Source organism: Pongo abelii, chromosome 9 (genome assembly GCF_028885655.2).
Source record: "Pongo abelii isolate AG06213 chromosome 9, NHGRI_mPonAbe1-v2.0_pri, whole genome shotgun sequence".
NCBI classification, from domain to species: Eukaryota; Metazoa; Chordata; class Mammalia; order Primates; family Hominidae; genus Pongo; species Pongo abelii.
The window spans coordinates 71,271,132-71,287,123 of NC_071994.2; the positions used below are offsets into that span (position 1 = coordinate 71,271,132).

At 39.2% G+C, this 15,992-nt stretch overlaps 1 protein-coding gene and 1 long non-coding RNA gene across 4 annotated transcripts in view; one reads left to right on the forward strand and one right to left on the reverse strand.

The window, feature by feature from the left end:
• Window positions 1-1,212: 1,212 nt before the first annotated feature.
• LOC134762118 (uncharacterized) overlaps window positions 1,213-15,992 on the forward strand; it is a 122,471-nt gene continuing 107,691 nt past the window's right edge. The window contains exons 1-2 of one of the 3 annotated variants that reach the window (XR_010141779.1): window positions 1,213-1,463; window positions 7,403-7,486. This is a non-coding gene — a long non-coding RNA (uncharacterized LOC134762118). The remainder of the gene's footprint in view (window positions 1,464-7,402; window positions 7,487-15,992) is intronic. The other 2 variants (XR_010141781.1, XR_010141780.1) reach the window with 2 other exon arrangements.
• On the reverse strand, window positions 8,931-10,064 carry LOC100449435 (olfactory receptor 56B4). The gene has a single exon (XM_002822102.3). It carries the CDS (start codon window positions 9,973-9,975, stop codon window positions 9,022-9,024), a length of 954 nt encoding a protein of 317 aa, XP_002822148.2. The 5' UTR covers window positions 9,976-10,064; the 3' UTR covers window positions 8,931-9,021.

Sequence of the window (15,992 nt, forward strand, 5' to 3'; positions counted from 1 at the left end):
TCAGTAAGGCTCAGATTCAAGGAGAAGGGGAACTAAGTTGAATCTCTTGATACGGAATTGTTAATGTTTCATTGCAAAAGAGCATGTGAGGTGGGAGCTATTATTATACTTGTCTTTGGAATGTGCCATACTCAGTGAGATGTTCAATAGAGAATAAAAGAGACATAAAAATGATAAAGTTCTTATCTTGAGCTTGGAATTGGAATGAGAAAATACTGCATAACTATTATGTAATTTGGGCATATTAATAAAAAAGTATGTTTGAATGTGTTAATAAAGTTGTGCATACAACAACCTGTCAAATAGATACATTTAATAAAATGTGCAGATCAATGAAATGGGGATGTGGAGAGATGTGTGAAAGAGATCAGTTCAGCAAAAGTCAGGAGTAGGAAAAAACTGCCAGAAAACATAATAAAAATAAATAAGATGACAGGGTGAAACAAAACAAAATCATAGGAATTATGACAAATATGAATGGACTTAGTTCCCCTATTAAAAGGGAAAGTTCCTCAAATATGGTTAAAAATAAAGATCAAACTAATGGTGTTTCCAAAAGACAGACTGAAGTTAAAATATCAAAGGAATATGGAAAGAAGTGAATGGGAGAAGACAAACTGGCAAATAAAGTAGTATGACAGTATTAAAATCATATAAAGCAAAGTATATGGGCAAATATGAAATACATGACAAACATAAATAAATCATAAAAATAAAACAATGCACAATCTTTTTTTATCCTCATGGCACATATAGAGGAGAGAATAATTAATTGCATAAATCTTCCTGTTGTGTTAGAATTTTTGCTGACTCCAAGATGAATGTTAGGTGTTTATGTATTTCAAAAGAACTGAAACACATGTCCACAGAAGTTATTGAGAGTGGCCTACAATCTGGGCTGCTATGCGTAGACACATGCTATGTATTTTTGAATGAATGAATAAATAAATAAATAAGTAAATAAATAAAGATATGTATGAATGAAAGTTTAAAGGCAGTTTTGAGGATGGCACAGTATTGCCATCTACCAGAGACATCTAAACTGCCTGAGCCTCAGTACTGCCACTTTACAGTGGGTGAATTTATATAATTATCCAACTTTAGTCCCTATTTCTTTTTAGAAAAGAATTAATAGTAATCATTTAACAGCTTCCTAATTAAGAGGACTGCTATGAAAATTATGTGAAATTACTCAATCCACTGTGGGAAAGTATTTTGCAAACTGTGAACAACTCTGCAGGATTAGATGTTATTACTCTGATCCTTCAGGGTAAAAAACCATGGGAGGTTGAGTTAAGTTAAAATCCTTTCTGTAGGGAGGAGCCAAGATGGCCGAATAGGAACAGCTCCGGTCTACAGCTCCCAGCGTGAGCCACGCAGAAGACGGGTGATTTCTGCATTTCCATCTGAGGTACCGTGTTCATCTCACTAGGGAGTGCCAGACAGTGGGCGCAGGTCAGTGGGTGAGTGCACCGTGCGCCAGCCGAAGCAGGGGCGAGGCATTGCCTCACTCGGGAAGTGCAAGGGGTCAGGGAGTTCCCCTTCCAGGGGTGACAGACGGCACCTGGAAAATCGGGCCACTCCCACCCGAATATTGTGCTTTTCTGACGGGCTTAAGAAACGGTGCCCCAGGAGAGTATAGCCCGCACCTGGCTCAGAGGGTCCTACGCCCACGGAGTCTCGCTGATTGCTAGCACAGCAGTCTGAGATCAAACAGCAAGTCGGCAGCGAGGATGGGGGAGGGGCGCCCGCCATTGCCCAGGCTCGCTTAGGTAAACAAAGCAGCCTGGAAGCTTGAACTGGGTGGAGCCCACCACAGCTCAAGGAGGCCTGCCTGCCTCTGTAGGCTCCACCTCTGGGGGCAGGGCACAGGCAAACAAAAAGACAGCAGTAACCTCTGCAGACTTAAATGTCCCTGTCTGACAGCTGTGAGGAGAGCAGTGGTTCTCCCAGCACGCAGCTGGAGATCTGAGAACGGGCTGACTGCCTCCTCAAGTGGGTCCCTGACCCCTGACCCCCGAGCAGCCTAACTGGGAGGCAGCCCCCAGCAGGGGCAGACTGACACCTCACACGGCCGGCCAGGTACTCCAACAGACCTGCAGCTGAGGGTTCTGTCTGTTAGAAGGAAAACTAACAAAAAGGACATCCACACCAAAAACCCATCTGTACATCACCATCATCAAAGACCAAAAGTAGATAAAACCACAAAGATGGGGAAAAAACAGAGCAGAAAAACTGGAAACTCTAAAAACCAGAGTACCTCTCCTCCTCCAAAGGAACGCAGTTCCTCACCAGCAATGGAACAAAGCTGGACGGAGAATGACTTTGACGAGCTGAGAGAAGAAGGCTTCAGACGATCAAATTACTCCGAGCTACGGGAGGATATTCAAACCAAAGGCAAAGAAGTTGAAAACTTTGAAAAAAATTTAGAAGAATGTATAACTAGAATAACCAATACAGAGAAGTGCTTAAAGGAGCTGATGGAGCTGAAAACCAAGGCTCGAGAACTACGTGAAGAATGCAGAAGCCTCAGGAGCCGATGCGATCAAATGGAAGAAAGGGTATCAGCCCTGGAAGATGAAATGAATGAAATGAAGCGAGAAGGGAAGTTTAGAGAAAAAAGAATAAAAAGAAACGAGCAAAGCCTCCAAGAAATGTGGGACTATGTGAAAAGACCAAATCTACGTCTGATTGGTGTACCTGAAAGTGATGGGGAGAATGGAAACAAGTTGGAAAACGCTCTGCAGGATATTATCCAGGAGAACTTCCCCAATCTAGCAAGGCAGGCCAACATTCAGATTCAGGAAATACAGAGAATGCCACAAAGATACTCCTCGAGAAGAGCAACTCCAAGACACATAATTGTCAGATTCACCAAAGTTGAAATGAAGGAAAAAATGTTAAGGGCAGCCAGAGAGAAAGGACGGGTTACCATCAAAGGGAAGCCCATCAGACTAACAGCGGATCTCTCGGCAGAAACCCTACAAGCCAGAAGAGAGTGGGGGCCAATATTCAACATTCTTAAAGAAAAGAATTTTCAACCCAGAATTTCATATCCTGCCAAACTAAGCTTCATAAGTGAAGGAGAAATAAAATCCTTTACAGACAAGCAAATGCTGAGAGATTTTGTCACCACCAGGCCTGCCCTAAAAGAGCTCTTGAAGGAAGCGCTAAACATGGAAAGGCACAAACGGTACCAGCCACTGCAAAATCACACTGAAATGTAAAGACCATTGAGACTAGGAAGAGACTGCATCAACTAATGAGCAAAATATCCAGCTAACATCATAATGACAGGATCAAATTCACACATAACAATATTAACTTTAAATGTAAATGGACTAAATGCTCCAATTAAAAGACACAGACTGGCAAATTGGATAAAGACTCAAGACCCATCAGTGTGCTGTATTCAGGAAACCCATCTCACGTGCAGAGACACACATAGGCTCAAAATAAAAGGATGGAGGAAGATCTACCAAGCAAATGGAAAACAAAAAAAGGCAGGGGTTGCAATCCTAGTCTCTGATAAAACAGACTTTAAACCAACAAAGATCAAAAGAGACAAAGAAGGCCATTACATAATGGTAAAGGGATTAATTCAACAAGAAGAGCTAACTATCCTAAATATATATGCACCCAATACAGGAGCACCCAGATTCATAAAGCAAGTCCTGAGTGACCTACAAAGAGACTTAGACTCCCACACATTAATAATGGGAGACTTTAACACCCCACTGTCAACATTAGACAGATCAATGAGACAGAAAGTCAACAAGGATACCCAGGAACTGAACTCATCTCTGCACCAAGTGGACCTAATAGACATCTACAGAACTCTCCACCCCAAATCAACAGAATACACATTTTTTTCAGCACCACACCACACCTATTCCAAAATTGACCATATACTAGGAAGTAAAGCTCTCCTCAATAAATGTAAAAGAACAGAAATGTAACAAACTGTCTCTCAGATCACAGTGCAATCAAGCTAGAACTCAGGATTAAGAATCTCACTCAAAACCGCTCAACTACGTGGAAACTGAACAACCTGCTCCTGAATGACTACTGGGTACATAACAAAATGAAGGCAGAAATAAAGATGTTCTTTGAAACCAACGAGAACCAAGACACAACATACCAGAATCTCTGGGATGCATTCAAAGCAGTGTGTAGAGGGAAATTTATAGCACTAAATGCCCACAAGAGATAGCAGGAAAGATCCAAAATTGACACCCTAACATCACAATTAAAAGAACTAGAAAAGCAAGAGCAAACACATTCAAAAGCTAGCAGAAGGCAAGAAATAACTAAAATCAGAGCAGAACTGAAGGAAATAGAGACACAAAAAACCCTTCAAAAAATCAATGAATCCAGGAGCTGGTTTTTTGAAAGGATCAACAAAATTGATAGACCACTAGCAAGATTAATAAAGAAAAAAAGAGAGAAGAATCAAATAGATGCAATAAAAAATGATAAAGGGGATATCACCACCGATCCCACAGAAATACAAACTACCATCAGAGAATATTACAAACACCTCTATGCAAATAAACTAGAAAATCTAGAAGAAATGGATAAATTCCTCAACACATACACCCTCCCAAGACTAAACCAAGAAGAAGTTGAATCTCTGAATAGACCAATAACAGGAGCTGAAATTGTGGCAATAATCAATAGCTTACCAACCAAAAAAAGTCCAGGACCAGATGGGTTCACAGCCGAATTCTACCAGAGGTACAAGGAGGAGCTGGTACCATTCCTTCTGAAACTATTCCAATCAATAGAAAAAGAGGGAATCCTCCCTAACTCATTTTATGAGGCCAGCATCATCCTGATACCAAAGCCTGGCAGAGACACAACAAAAAAAGAGAATTTTAGACCAATATCCTTGATGAACATTGATGCAAAAATCCTCAATAAAATACTGGCAAACAGAATCCAGCAGCACATCAAAAAGCTTATCCACCATGATCAAGTGGGCTTCATCCCTGGGATGCAAGGCTGGTTCAATATACGCAAATCAATAAATGTAATCCAGCATATAAACAGAACCAAAGTCAAAAACCACATGATTATCTCAATAGATGCAGAAAAGGCCTTTGACAAAATTCAACAACCCTTCATGCTAAAAACTCTCAATAAATTAGGAATTGATGGGACGTATCTCAAAATAATAAGAGCTATTTATGACAAACCCACAGCCAATATCATACTGAATGGGCAAAAACTGGAAGCATTCCCTTTGAAAACTGGCACAAGACAGGGATGCCCTCTCTCACCACTTCTATTCAACATAGTGTTGGAAGTTCTGGCCAGGGCAATTAGGCAAGAGAAGGAAATCAAGGGTATTCAATTAGGAAAAGAGGAAGTCAAATTGTCCCTGTTTGCAGATGACATGATAGTATATCTAGAAAACCCCATTGTCTCAGCCCAAAATCTCCTTAAGCTGATAAGCAACTTCAGCAAAGTCTCAGGATACAAAATCAATGTACAAAAATCACAAGCATTCTTATACATCAATAACAGACAAACAGAGAGCCAAATCATGAGTGAACTCCCATTCACAATTGCTTCAAAGAGAATAAAATATCTAGGAATCCAACTTACAAGGGATGTGAAAGACCTCTTCAAGGAGAACTACAAACCACTGCTCAAGGAAATAAAAGAGGATACAAACAAATGGAAGAACATTCCATGCTCATGGGTAGGAAGAATCAATATCATGAAAATGGCCATCCTTCCCAAGGCAATTTACAGATTCAATGCCATCCCCATCAAGCTACCAATGACTTTCTTCACAGAATTGGAAAAAACTACTTTAAAGTTCATATGGAACCAAAAAAGAGCCCGCATCGCCAAGTCAATCCTAAGCCAAAAGAACAAAGCTGGAGGCATCACGCTACCTGACTTCAAACTATACTACAAGGCTACAGTAACCAAAACAGCATGGTACTGGTACCAAAACAGAGATATAGATCAATGGAACAGAACAGAGCCGTCAGAAATAATGCCACATATCTACAACCATCTGATCTTTGACAAACCTGAGAAAAACAACAAATGGGGAAAGGATTCCCTATTTAATAAATGGTGCTGGGAAAACTGGCTAGCCATATGTAGAAAGCTGAAACTGGATCCCTTCCTTACACCTTATACAAAAATCAATTCAAGATGGATTAAAGACTTAAATGTTAGACCTAAAACCATAAAAACCCTAGAAGAAAACCTAGGCAATACCATTCAGGACATAGGCATGGGCAAGGACTTCATGTCTAAAACACCAAAAGCAATGGCAACAAAAGCCAAAATTGACAAATGGGATCTAATTAAACTAAAGAGCTTCTGCACAGCAAAGGAAACTACCAACAGAGTGAACAGGCAACCTACCAAATGGGAGAAAATTTTCGCAACCTACTCATCTGACAAAGGGCTAATATCCAGAATCTACAATGAACTCCAACAAATTTACAAGAAAAAAACAAACAACCCCATCAAAAAGTGGGCGAAGGACATGAACAGACACTTCTCAAAAGAAGACATTTATGCAGCCAAAAAACACATGAAAAAATGCTCACCATCACTGGCCATCAGAGAAATGCAAATCAAAACCACAATGAGATACCATCTCACACCAGTTAGAATGGCAATCATTAAAAAGTCAGGAAACAACAGGTGCTGGAGAGGATGTGGAGAAATAAGAACACTTTTACACTGTTGGTGGGACTGTAAACTAGTTCAACCCTTGTGGAAGTCAGTGTGGCAATTCCTCAGGGATCTAGAACTAGAAATTCCATTTGACCCAGCCATCCCATTACTGGGTATATACCCAAAGGACTATAAATCATGCTGCTATAAAGACACATGCACACGTATGTTACTGCCGCATTATTCACAATAGCAAAGACTTGGAACCAACCCAAATATCCAACAATGATAGACCGGATTAAGAAAATGTGGCACATATACACCATGGAATACTATGCAGCCATAAAAAATGATGAGTTCATGTCCTTTGTAGGGACATGGATGAAACTGGAAATCATCATTCTCAGTAAACTATCGCAAGAACAAAAAACCAAACACCGCATATTCTCACTCATAGGTGGGAATTGAACAGTGAGAACACATGGACACAGGAAGGGGAACATCACACTTCGGGGACTGTTGTGGGTTGGGGGGAGGGGGGAGGGATAGCATTGGGAGATATACCTAATGCTAGATGACGAGTTGGTGGGTGCAGCGCACCAGTATGGCACATGTATACATATGTAACTTACCTACACATTCGGCACATGTACCATAAAACCTAAAGTATAATAATAATAATAATAATAATAATAATAATAAAAGAAAAAAAAATCCTTTCTGTAATTGTCTCTCTCTTGCCTCTTCTTATTAGGTATCAATTGCTTCCATTTGAATCACTGTCAAGAAAGAGTGAAGCAGCCATTTCTTTTGGAGGAAGCTGATAGTCTCTTTTTGGGTAAGTTTCCAAGCGTAACTCTTAAGAAGTCCTGTCCCGCACACAGATGACTTCCCCCTGCAGCTCTGTTATGCTGCCCAGCATCCATTACTCTGATGAGATGAGCTGATGGTTTCTGTTGTTGCTTTAGTGCTTGTGCTATTTCCTAAGAAGTTGTTTTCCAAGGTGGACTCATGTGCAAACTTCCTGAGGTCATTATTCAGACCATGGTCCAGGTATTCTCTTTGATACACAGAATTCAACAGATCTTGTGATGCTCCCTGATTATATCATGAATTAAGCACCTCTTGTGTTCAGTGTGCTGACTGAGGCTCAGAGAAAGTACACATGAACGGTTCTTGTACTCAGAAAGTGTGCAATTTTGTTAGGTGAGAAAACAGCAAAAATTCAGTTAGCTTTAATTAACAGGTTATTTGAAACTATTTTTATAGGGCATTTTCCAGGATCCGTTTTCTTCCTTTCCTAGCAAGAAAACTGCCACATAGTTAGATTTATATTTCCATGTGCATATCTTATTTCAAAGCATGTATTCTTTATCTCTTTTGATTGTCACAGCATGCTTGAGATTTGGCTCAGCAAAATGTTATGATTTTTATCACTTTTAATCAGAAGAATTGAAACATAGGGAGGTTTCATAAGTTGTTCAAGTTCACACAGAAATTTTGGAACAGAGCAAGACTGAGAGTGAGAATAGTGCTATGGTTTTTCAATCAGACTTCCCAAGACTTGAATCCCAGCTCTCCCACTTAGAAACTGTGCTGTCAGGGGGCAAGTTCTATAATTTCCAGTGCCTGAGTTTTCTTAGCTGGAAATTGGGAATAATATTGTACCTGCCCAAAGGGTTATTGTGAGAATTGAGTCAGATAATCTACATACATATTTTAACAAAGTTTCTGGCCCAGAAGAAGTATTTAACACTTGTTAATCATTAATTCATTAATTATTGAGATTTTTTTGAGTACGAAAATTAAACTTTACTCCTTTTTAATAAACATTTATTGTTTACTTTTTATTATCATAAAAATTGCATATGAAAAGCACATAAATATGTAAGAGTTAAACATGTAAGAATTAAATATTAAAGGCTTTGTTTTCTATTATTAGTAATATTATAATGATTTTTATGAATAACTTTTTGACTGCATTTAGACTATTTCTTTTGGATATTTTTCTAAAATAGAATTACTGGTTAAGAACATTTAAACATTTGCAAACATTTTGATAAATTTTACCAAATTGCTTTTTGGTGTGTTCACAGTCCTACCAGTTGTGTAGGAAAGTGTTAATCTTGGGGTAGGCTAGCATTAATAGTTAGAAACATTTCACTTTTTTGTTCTTACTTATTTTCCAGGTAATAGGAAATTTTCTTGTAATTTTAATATAGATATTTTGATTAGTGAGGCTGACAGTTTTCATGATTTTATTGGCCATTTTTTTTCCTAGGGAGTGTGGTTAGTGCAGATTATAACCCTGATCTATTGAGAGCTAAAACCTCTGTCATTTCCTAACATCTTACTGGATTCCTAAAGCTGGAGTTACTTGGACACATCCTGACCCAGCCCAAGCAGTCTCTGAAAGCCCAGTCTGAGTTTGTGCATCCTGACTGCATAGACCAGGGGGTTGAGTGCAGGGGGGATGACATTGTGCAGCACATTAAGGAACACAGGAATAAGGGGAATCTTTTTCTCTGCAAGGTATGTGATAGACAGCACAATGATACCTGTGTAGAAGAAGAGGATGAGGATGAGGTGGGAGCTACAAGTGCTCAGAGCCTTGGACACTGCTTCTGCTGAGTTCAGCCTCAGCACAGAGTGAAGGATTGCAGCATAGGAAGAAAATACCAGAGCCATATCACTCCCAACCAAGACCCATGCTAGCATCAGTTGGTAAAATTTGTTCACAGTGATGTCATCACAAGCCAGGCTGATAACCCCCAAGTTAGAACAGAGGCAATGCTCAATTTCATTCCTGGAACAGTAGTGTCTCTGGGCAGCCAGTATAGGCACTGGGATGGTCAACAGGCCATTCCTGAGCACTGTGGCTTTGAAGACAAAAGCTTTAGTGACTATGGAGGGGTACTGAAGAGGGCGACAGATGGCTATGTATCTGTCTACTGCCATGCAGAGAAAGATGCCTGACTCCATGCAGAAGAAGCAGTGGATGGCATAGATCTGAGCAAAACACTCGGGGAGGCTGATGGCCTTGGCATCAAACCAGAAGATGGCCAGGATCTTGGGCATAATGGTGGTGGCCAGGCCAATGTCCACCACTGCTAATATGCCCAGCAAATGGTACATGGGTTTATGTAGCATGGTCCCATGTTGAATGGTGATTATGATGAGGAGATTGGCACCAAGAGCTAAGAGGTAGAGCAGAGCCAGGGGCAGGGAGAGCCAGTGCTGCCACTCATGAATGCCTGATAATCCCATCAGGGTGAACTGGGAAATCTGGAGGCTGGAGCCATTGGTAACACTGGTTGAGGTATCCATGGAATGGGTGCCTCAGTCTCAGTGTCTGTCTGAAATAGAAGGAAGCTCTGTTTAAAAGTTCAGCTAAAGGGCTGAGCATCATGGTTCATGCCTGTAATCCCAGCACTCTGGGAGGCTGAGACGGGCAGATAATTTGAGGTCAGGAGCTCGAGACTGACCTGGCTAACATGGCAAAATCTCACCTCTGCTGAGAATACAAAAATTAGCTGGGTGTGATGGTGCCTGTCTGTAATGCCAGCTACACGGGAGACTGAGGCACGAGAATCATTGAACCTGTGAGGCGGAGGTTGCCATGAGCTGAGATTGTGCCACCGCACCCCAGCCTGGACAACAGAGTGAGACCCTGTCTTAAAAAACAAAACAAAACAAAACAAAACAGTTAAGTGTCTTGGTAAGAGCCCCTCAATAGTGAACCAGCTCCTTTTATTCATGAATGACCCTCAACTTTATTTGACTTCTGGAAATATTCCACAGAGGAATAACAAAAAAAGCAAAAAAATTCTAAACAGAAGAGTTGGAATAACTATTTTTCATCACCACTTGTATGTCTAATAAGCATGTCCACATATATTAACAACAGTCTTATCACTAACAGATAACAAATGTTAGTATTTGATTTACTTCCAATTTTCTGTTTTATTTTTAAACAGTCTACATCATTATCTAGAGATAATTTTGTATCTTGTTTTTGTCTTTTAGCAGTATGTGTTAAGATGTAATATAAGCACTCAAAAATTTTACTTCATGGATGAATACATTAACCAAAGACTTCACAATGTTATTTAAAAAGTGTGATGTTAATTTTAATTGCTGCTTTAAATTTTTGCATTTGGCTATTCTATAATTTACTAACAGGTATTTTGCTTTTAATATTGTTTTCCTTGAGTAGAGTTTCAAAAGTGATGCAAAAGTTATATATACAAAGGATATAATAGTCTTAAAATTTTAAATATAATTTTGATTTTATTTTAAGATATATTATCTATACATGGTAAAAATTAAAATAAAATGAAAAATATAAACAATGAAAAGTAAGACTCTCATGCTTGGGGCTTTGAAATCTCTTTCCTTTTCACCAGAGGCAGCGAGTAATATGTTTCTTGGGAATCCTTCCATTAATAGCTTATGCATGGATAAAAACATATATATATAATTTTCATAAAAGACATAATCAAATGTTAGCATACCCTTCTCCTTTTTTCTTTCCTTTTCTTTTTTAACTTGATATTTTGGAGACTGCTCCATATTTCCATAATGCTGTTAAGTTGCACTATTTTCTACCACTTAGATATCCTATAGTTTAATGAGAATTTTTTTTGTATCTTTAGAATTGATATATCATAGTTGTAGATATTTTGGAGGTACATGTGATATTTTGATACATGTAGACAATGTGTAATGATCAAATCAGTGTAATTAGGATATCCATCACCTCAAGCATTTATCTTTTCTTTGTGTTAGGAACATTACAATTCTCTTTTAGCGATTTTGAAACATACAGTAAATTATCAACTATAATTTTCCTACTGTGCTATTGAATACTAGAACTTATTTCTTCTACCTAACTGTATTTTTGTCCCCATCAGACACCCTCTATTCTTCCCCTACCCCCACCCTTTCCAGCCTCTGGTAACCACCATTCTATTCACTACTTCTGTGAGATCCACTTTTTTTCTTTTTCCGGTTCAAGCGATTCTCCTGCCTCAGCCTCCTGAGTAGCTGGGATTACAGGTGTGTGCCACCACGCCCGGCTAATTTTTGTATTTTTAGTAGAGACGGGGTTTCACCATGTTGGCCAGGCTGGTCTCAAACTCCTGACCTCAGGTGATCCGCCTGCCTTGGCCTCCCAAAGTGCTGGGATTACAGGCGTGAGCCACCGTGCCCGGCTGAGATCCACTTTTTAAGCTCCCAAACATGAGTAAGAACATGTAATATTTGTCTTTGTCTACTTGATTTATTTCACTTAACACAATAACCTCCAGTTCCATTCATGTTTCTGAAATGACAGGATTTTATTCCTTTTTGTGGCTGAATAATAGGCTACTGTGTGTGTGTATCACATTGGATATATATATACACTCTCTATACTGTATACAGTGTGTGTATATATAGTGTGTATGTGTCTATATATATCTCATATTTTCTTTATCCATTCATCCATTCATGAACACTTAGGTTGATTCCATATCTTCGCTATTGTGAATAGTGCTGCAATAAACATGACAGTGCAGATATCTCTTCTATGTACTGATTTCCTTTCTTTTGGATATAAACCCAGCAGTGAAGTTGCTGTACCATATGGTAGTTCTCTTTTTAGTTTTTTTGAGGAACCTCCATATTGTTTTCCATAATGGCTGTACTACTTTACAATCCCACCAACAGTGTACAAGCATTCCCCTTTCTCTGCACCTTTGCTTGCATTTTCGTATTTTTGATAATAGCCATTCTAACTGGAATGAGATGATATCTCTTGTGGTTTCTATTTTCATTTCCCCAATGATTAGTGATGTTGAGCAGTTTTTAATATAGCTGTTCGCCATTTGTATGTCTTCTTTTGAGATATCTATTCAGATATTCTGCCTTTTTTTTTTTTTTGAGACGGAGTCTTGCTCTGTCACCCAGGCTGGAGTGCAGTGGCACAACCTGGGCTCACTGCAAGCTCTGCCTCTGGCCTCAGCCTCCCCAGTAGCTGGGACTACAGGCGCCCACCACCATGCCTGGCTAATTTTTTGTATTTTGGGTTTCACTCTGTTAGCCAGGATGGTCTTGATCTCCTGACCTAGTGATCCGCCTGCCTCGGCTTCCCAAAGTGCTGGAATTACAGGTGTGAGCCACCGCACCCAGCTTCTGCTCCCTTTTTAATTGGATTATGTATTTTTTTCTAGTGAGTTTCATATATATTCTGGTTATTAATCCCTTGTCAGGGAGTTTGCAAATATTTTCTCGCTTTCTCTCATCATAAATTGTTTTTCTTTCAGTAAACATGTGAGTTTGAAACAGAAGGAAGTTTGCAAGAAAATATCGAAAAGTTATCAGACATGTTTCTTCCTCCAATAGGTGTCAATTGGCCCATGGAGAAATACACCCATAAAAAGTAAATGTAAGCTCACTTTCTTAAAGATTCTGTAGGTTGTATATTTGTTGGGCATTTAATCTGTTTCCAGTATTTTCTACTATAAAAGATGAAGCTGTAAATGTACTTTTTCTTGTATCTTTATGCATATGTATAAGTTTCTCCACATAATAATTTCCAAAAACTAAACTGCTGGGTCAAATGGAATGAAACGATATTGATTTGACAAGCCAAATTGTTTTTTAAAGAGGTTATTCTGACCCTGTATGAAAGTATGGGGATTTTGAATGCTCTTGATGTATACAAAATTGTTGTTACATAGATACATTGTAGTACTTTACACATCCAGAATTTGTTCATGAGTGTGTCTGTTTCATCATGTCCATGCCAAAATTTGGAATTTTAATTTAAAATATTTATTAATTATTCTATTAATATAATAGAATGAAAATTGACATATCAATTTTGTTTTAGTGTTCACTTCATTGTTTAGTAAATTTTAACATTTTCAAGCACTTATTTTCCATTTATAAGCTTACTCATTAATTTTCTATTTTATCTTATTGTCTATGTATTATTTATCCAATTTGTCTTGTAGTACTAAAGAAAATAATGTTTTTAAAGTGCTTACCATTGCAGTATATACTACTTGGGTGATGGGTGCACCAAAATCTCAGGAATTACCACTAAAGAACTTATCCATGTAACCAAACACCACCAGTTCATCCAAAACTATTAAAATATTAACAATAAAAATAAAAATAATAAAGTGCTTACCATGGAGTCTGGCAGCACAACCTTCTTAATATGTATGAGTTTCACTATATCTTGAGAATATGACTTCTTTTTAAAGATTATTATGGTTAAGAATTTTATTATCAAAATTATTACATCTCAGAAAGTTCAAATGTTACAGCAACGTGTAAACACTCCACGTGAGAAAAAAGAGATACTTCTTCCCTTCCAAAAGTTCCCCCCACCTCCTTTGCCCCGACCTCCCCCTGGAAATTTTGGTCTTGACAGCACCCTGCCCACACAGAGTGGCTGGGATCTCTGTCCCTGCTAGACAGGGTGAGGGCCGCTTGCCCACTGGCCTCTCCCTTTGGTTAACAGCCAAGGGGACAATGCAAACCCCAGCCCAAATGAAGAGACATTTACATACGTTTTATATAATATAGCATCCCAAGCAGCATGATTTCTTCTTCCAATGCTCTCCCAGACTGATGGGTTTGTGGGGGAAGCAAAAAGAAAAGTACTCTGCTGAACATTAAAAAAAAAAAACTCCCCTCATTTGAGCAGACACCTGAATTTAATTTTGAAAACTGAAATTTTATAACAGTCATACACAAAGAGAGAAGGCTGTTCATATGATAGTTGTAGGACAAAGTAGAAAAGAAAGGGATGCAAGAGGCTACAGGGAAAAATGAAGAGAAAACAAGTTAGCGGGGATGAAGGAGGGAGATTCACAGTATTATCTTGTTATTCATTACCCCTACCATGGTTATAACTAAATACAAAATTATAAAAAACATCAGATATTACAGTAAACAAGTGAAATCAATAAGCTGGCAACCATACAAAATTTGAAAAGATTATGTACCCAACCTGGTCTGGCCCTAGGACTCCTCTAGAGGTGTACAGCATGGGGAGAAGTCGGTCTGCTCTCGTCTCCCATCTAGAACAGTGTTAGGAGTGTGGGTGGCTTGGTAACAGTTTCACAAGGCCCACTCTCACATAGGCATCCCCCGAAGAAATGTGGGGCAGCCCACACACAATCAGTCCTGTTGGTGCCACTCCAGAAACCTGTCTTCCCACTCTTACCCTATACACACAGTGCATGCTCCTCAATCATGGAGACAGTCGTGCTCATGGGATTGTCAACTCCTGATTAATTGGGAGTAGAAAAAGTACAATTCAGAGCATTTCAAACCACTTGGTGTCCTTCCCAATCAAATTTATTGCCAAAAGCTTGTAAGTAGCAGTGCAATTGGCCTATATTCCTCTCATAAGGATATTACTTCTATCTGTTGAATTTTCTGGGAAATTTTCCTCCAATTCATTTTCTATTAAATTCTATTTATCCTTTAAAAATGTATTATGCACATGCACACATTTAAATTTTTTTTTTTTTCTTAAAGACAGGGTCCATTTCACTGAGGCTGGAGTGCAGTGGCATGATCACGGCTCACTGCAGCCTTGACCTCATGGGCCCAAGCAATCTTCCCACCCCAGCCTCCTGAGTAGCTGGGACTACAGGCATGAACCACCAGCCTTGGCTAATTTTTGTATTTTTTTGTAGAGATGATGTTTCACCATGTTACTCAGGCTGGTCTCAAACTCCTGGGCTCAAGTGATCTGCCCGTCTTGGCCTCCCAAAGAGCTGGGATTACAGACATGAGCCACTTCACCAGGCCACATTTAAACTTTTATGTAGTCTTAACATTTGCACTTTTAAAATTAATTATTTCATGACTAGTAAGCTTTTAATAATGCAAACTCAGGTTTTTGTTTTTTGTTTTGTTTTGTTCTTTGAGACGGAGTCTTGCTCTGTTGCCCAGGCTAGAGTGCAGTGGCACGATCTCAGCTCACTGCAACCTCTGATCCCAGGTTTAAGCAATTCTCCTGCCTCAGCCCCCGAAGTAGCTGGGACAACAGGCGTGTACTACCACGCCCAGCTAATGTTTGTATTTTTAGTAGAGAGGGGGTTTCACTATGTTGGCCAGGATGGTCTCGATCTCTTGACTTCAGGATCTGCCTGCCTTGGTCTCCAAAAGTGCTGGGATCTCCCAAAGCGTTGGGATTACAGGCCTGAGCCAACGCGCCCGGCCAAATTCAGTATTTTAATAACCATTTGTTTGCATTTTCTTTACAAAAATTTATTTAAAAAATAATTTTTAACTGATAAAGAGAGAAAGTGTCTAAATTAATTTTCCCCCGCAAATAA

Coding starts and splice junctions, on each gene's coding strand:
- LOC100449435 (XM_002822102.3), bottom strand. CDS start 9,975: ATGGATACCTCAACCAGTGTTACCAATGGCTCCAGCCTCCAGATTTCC.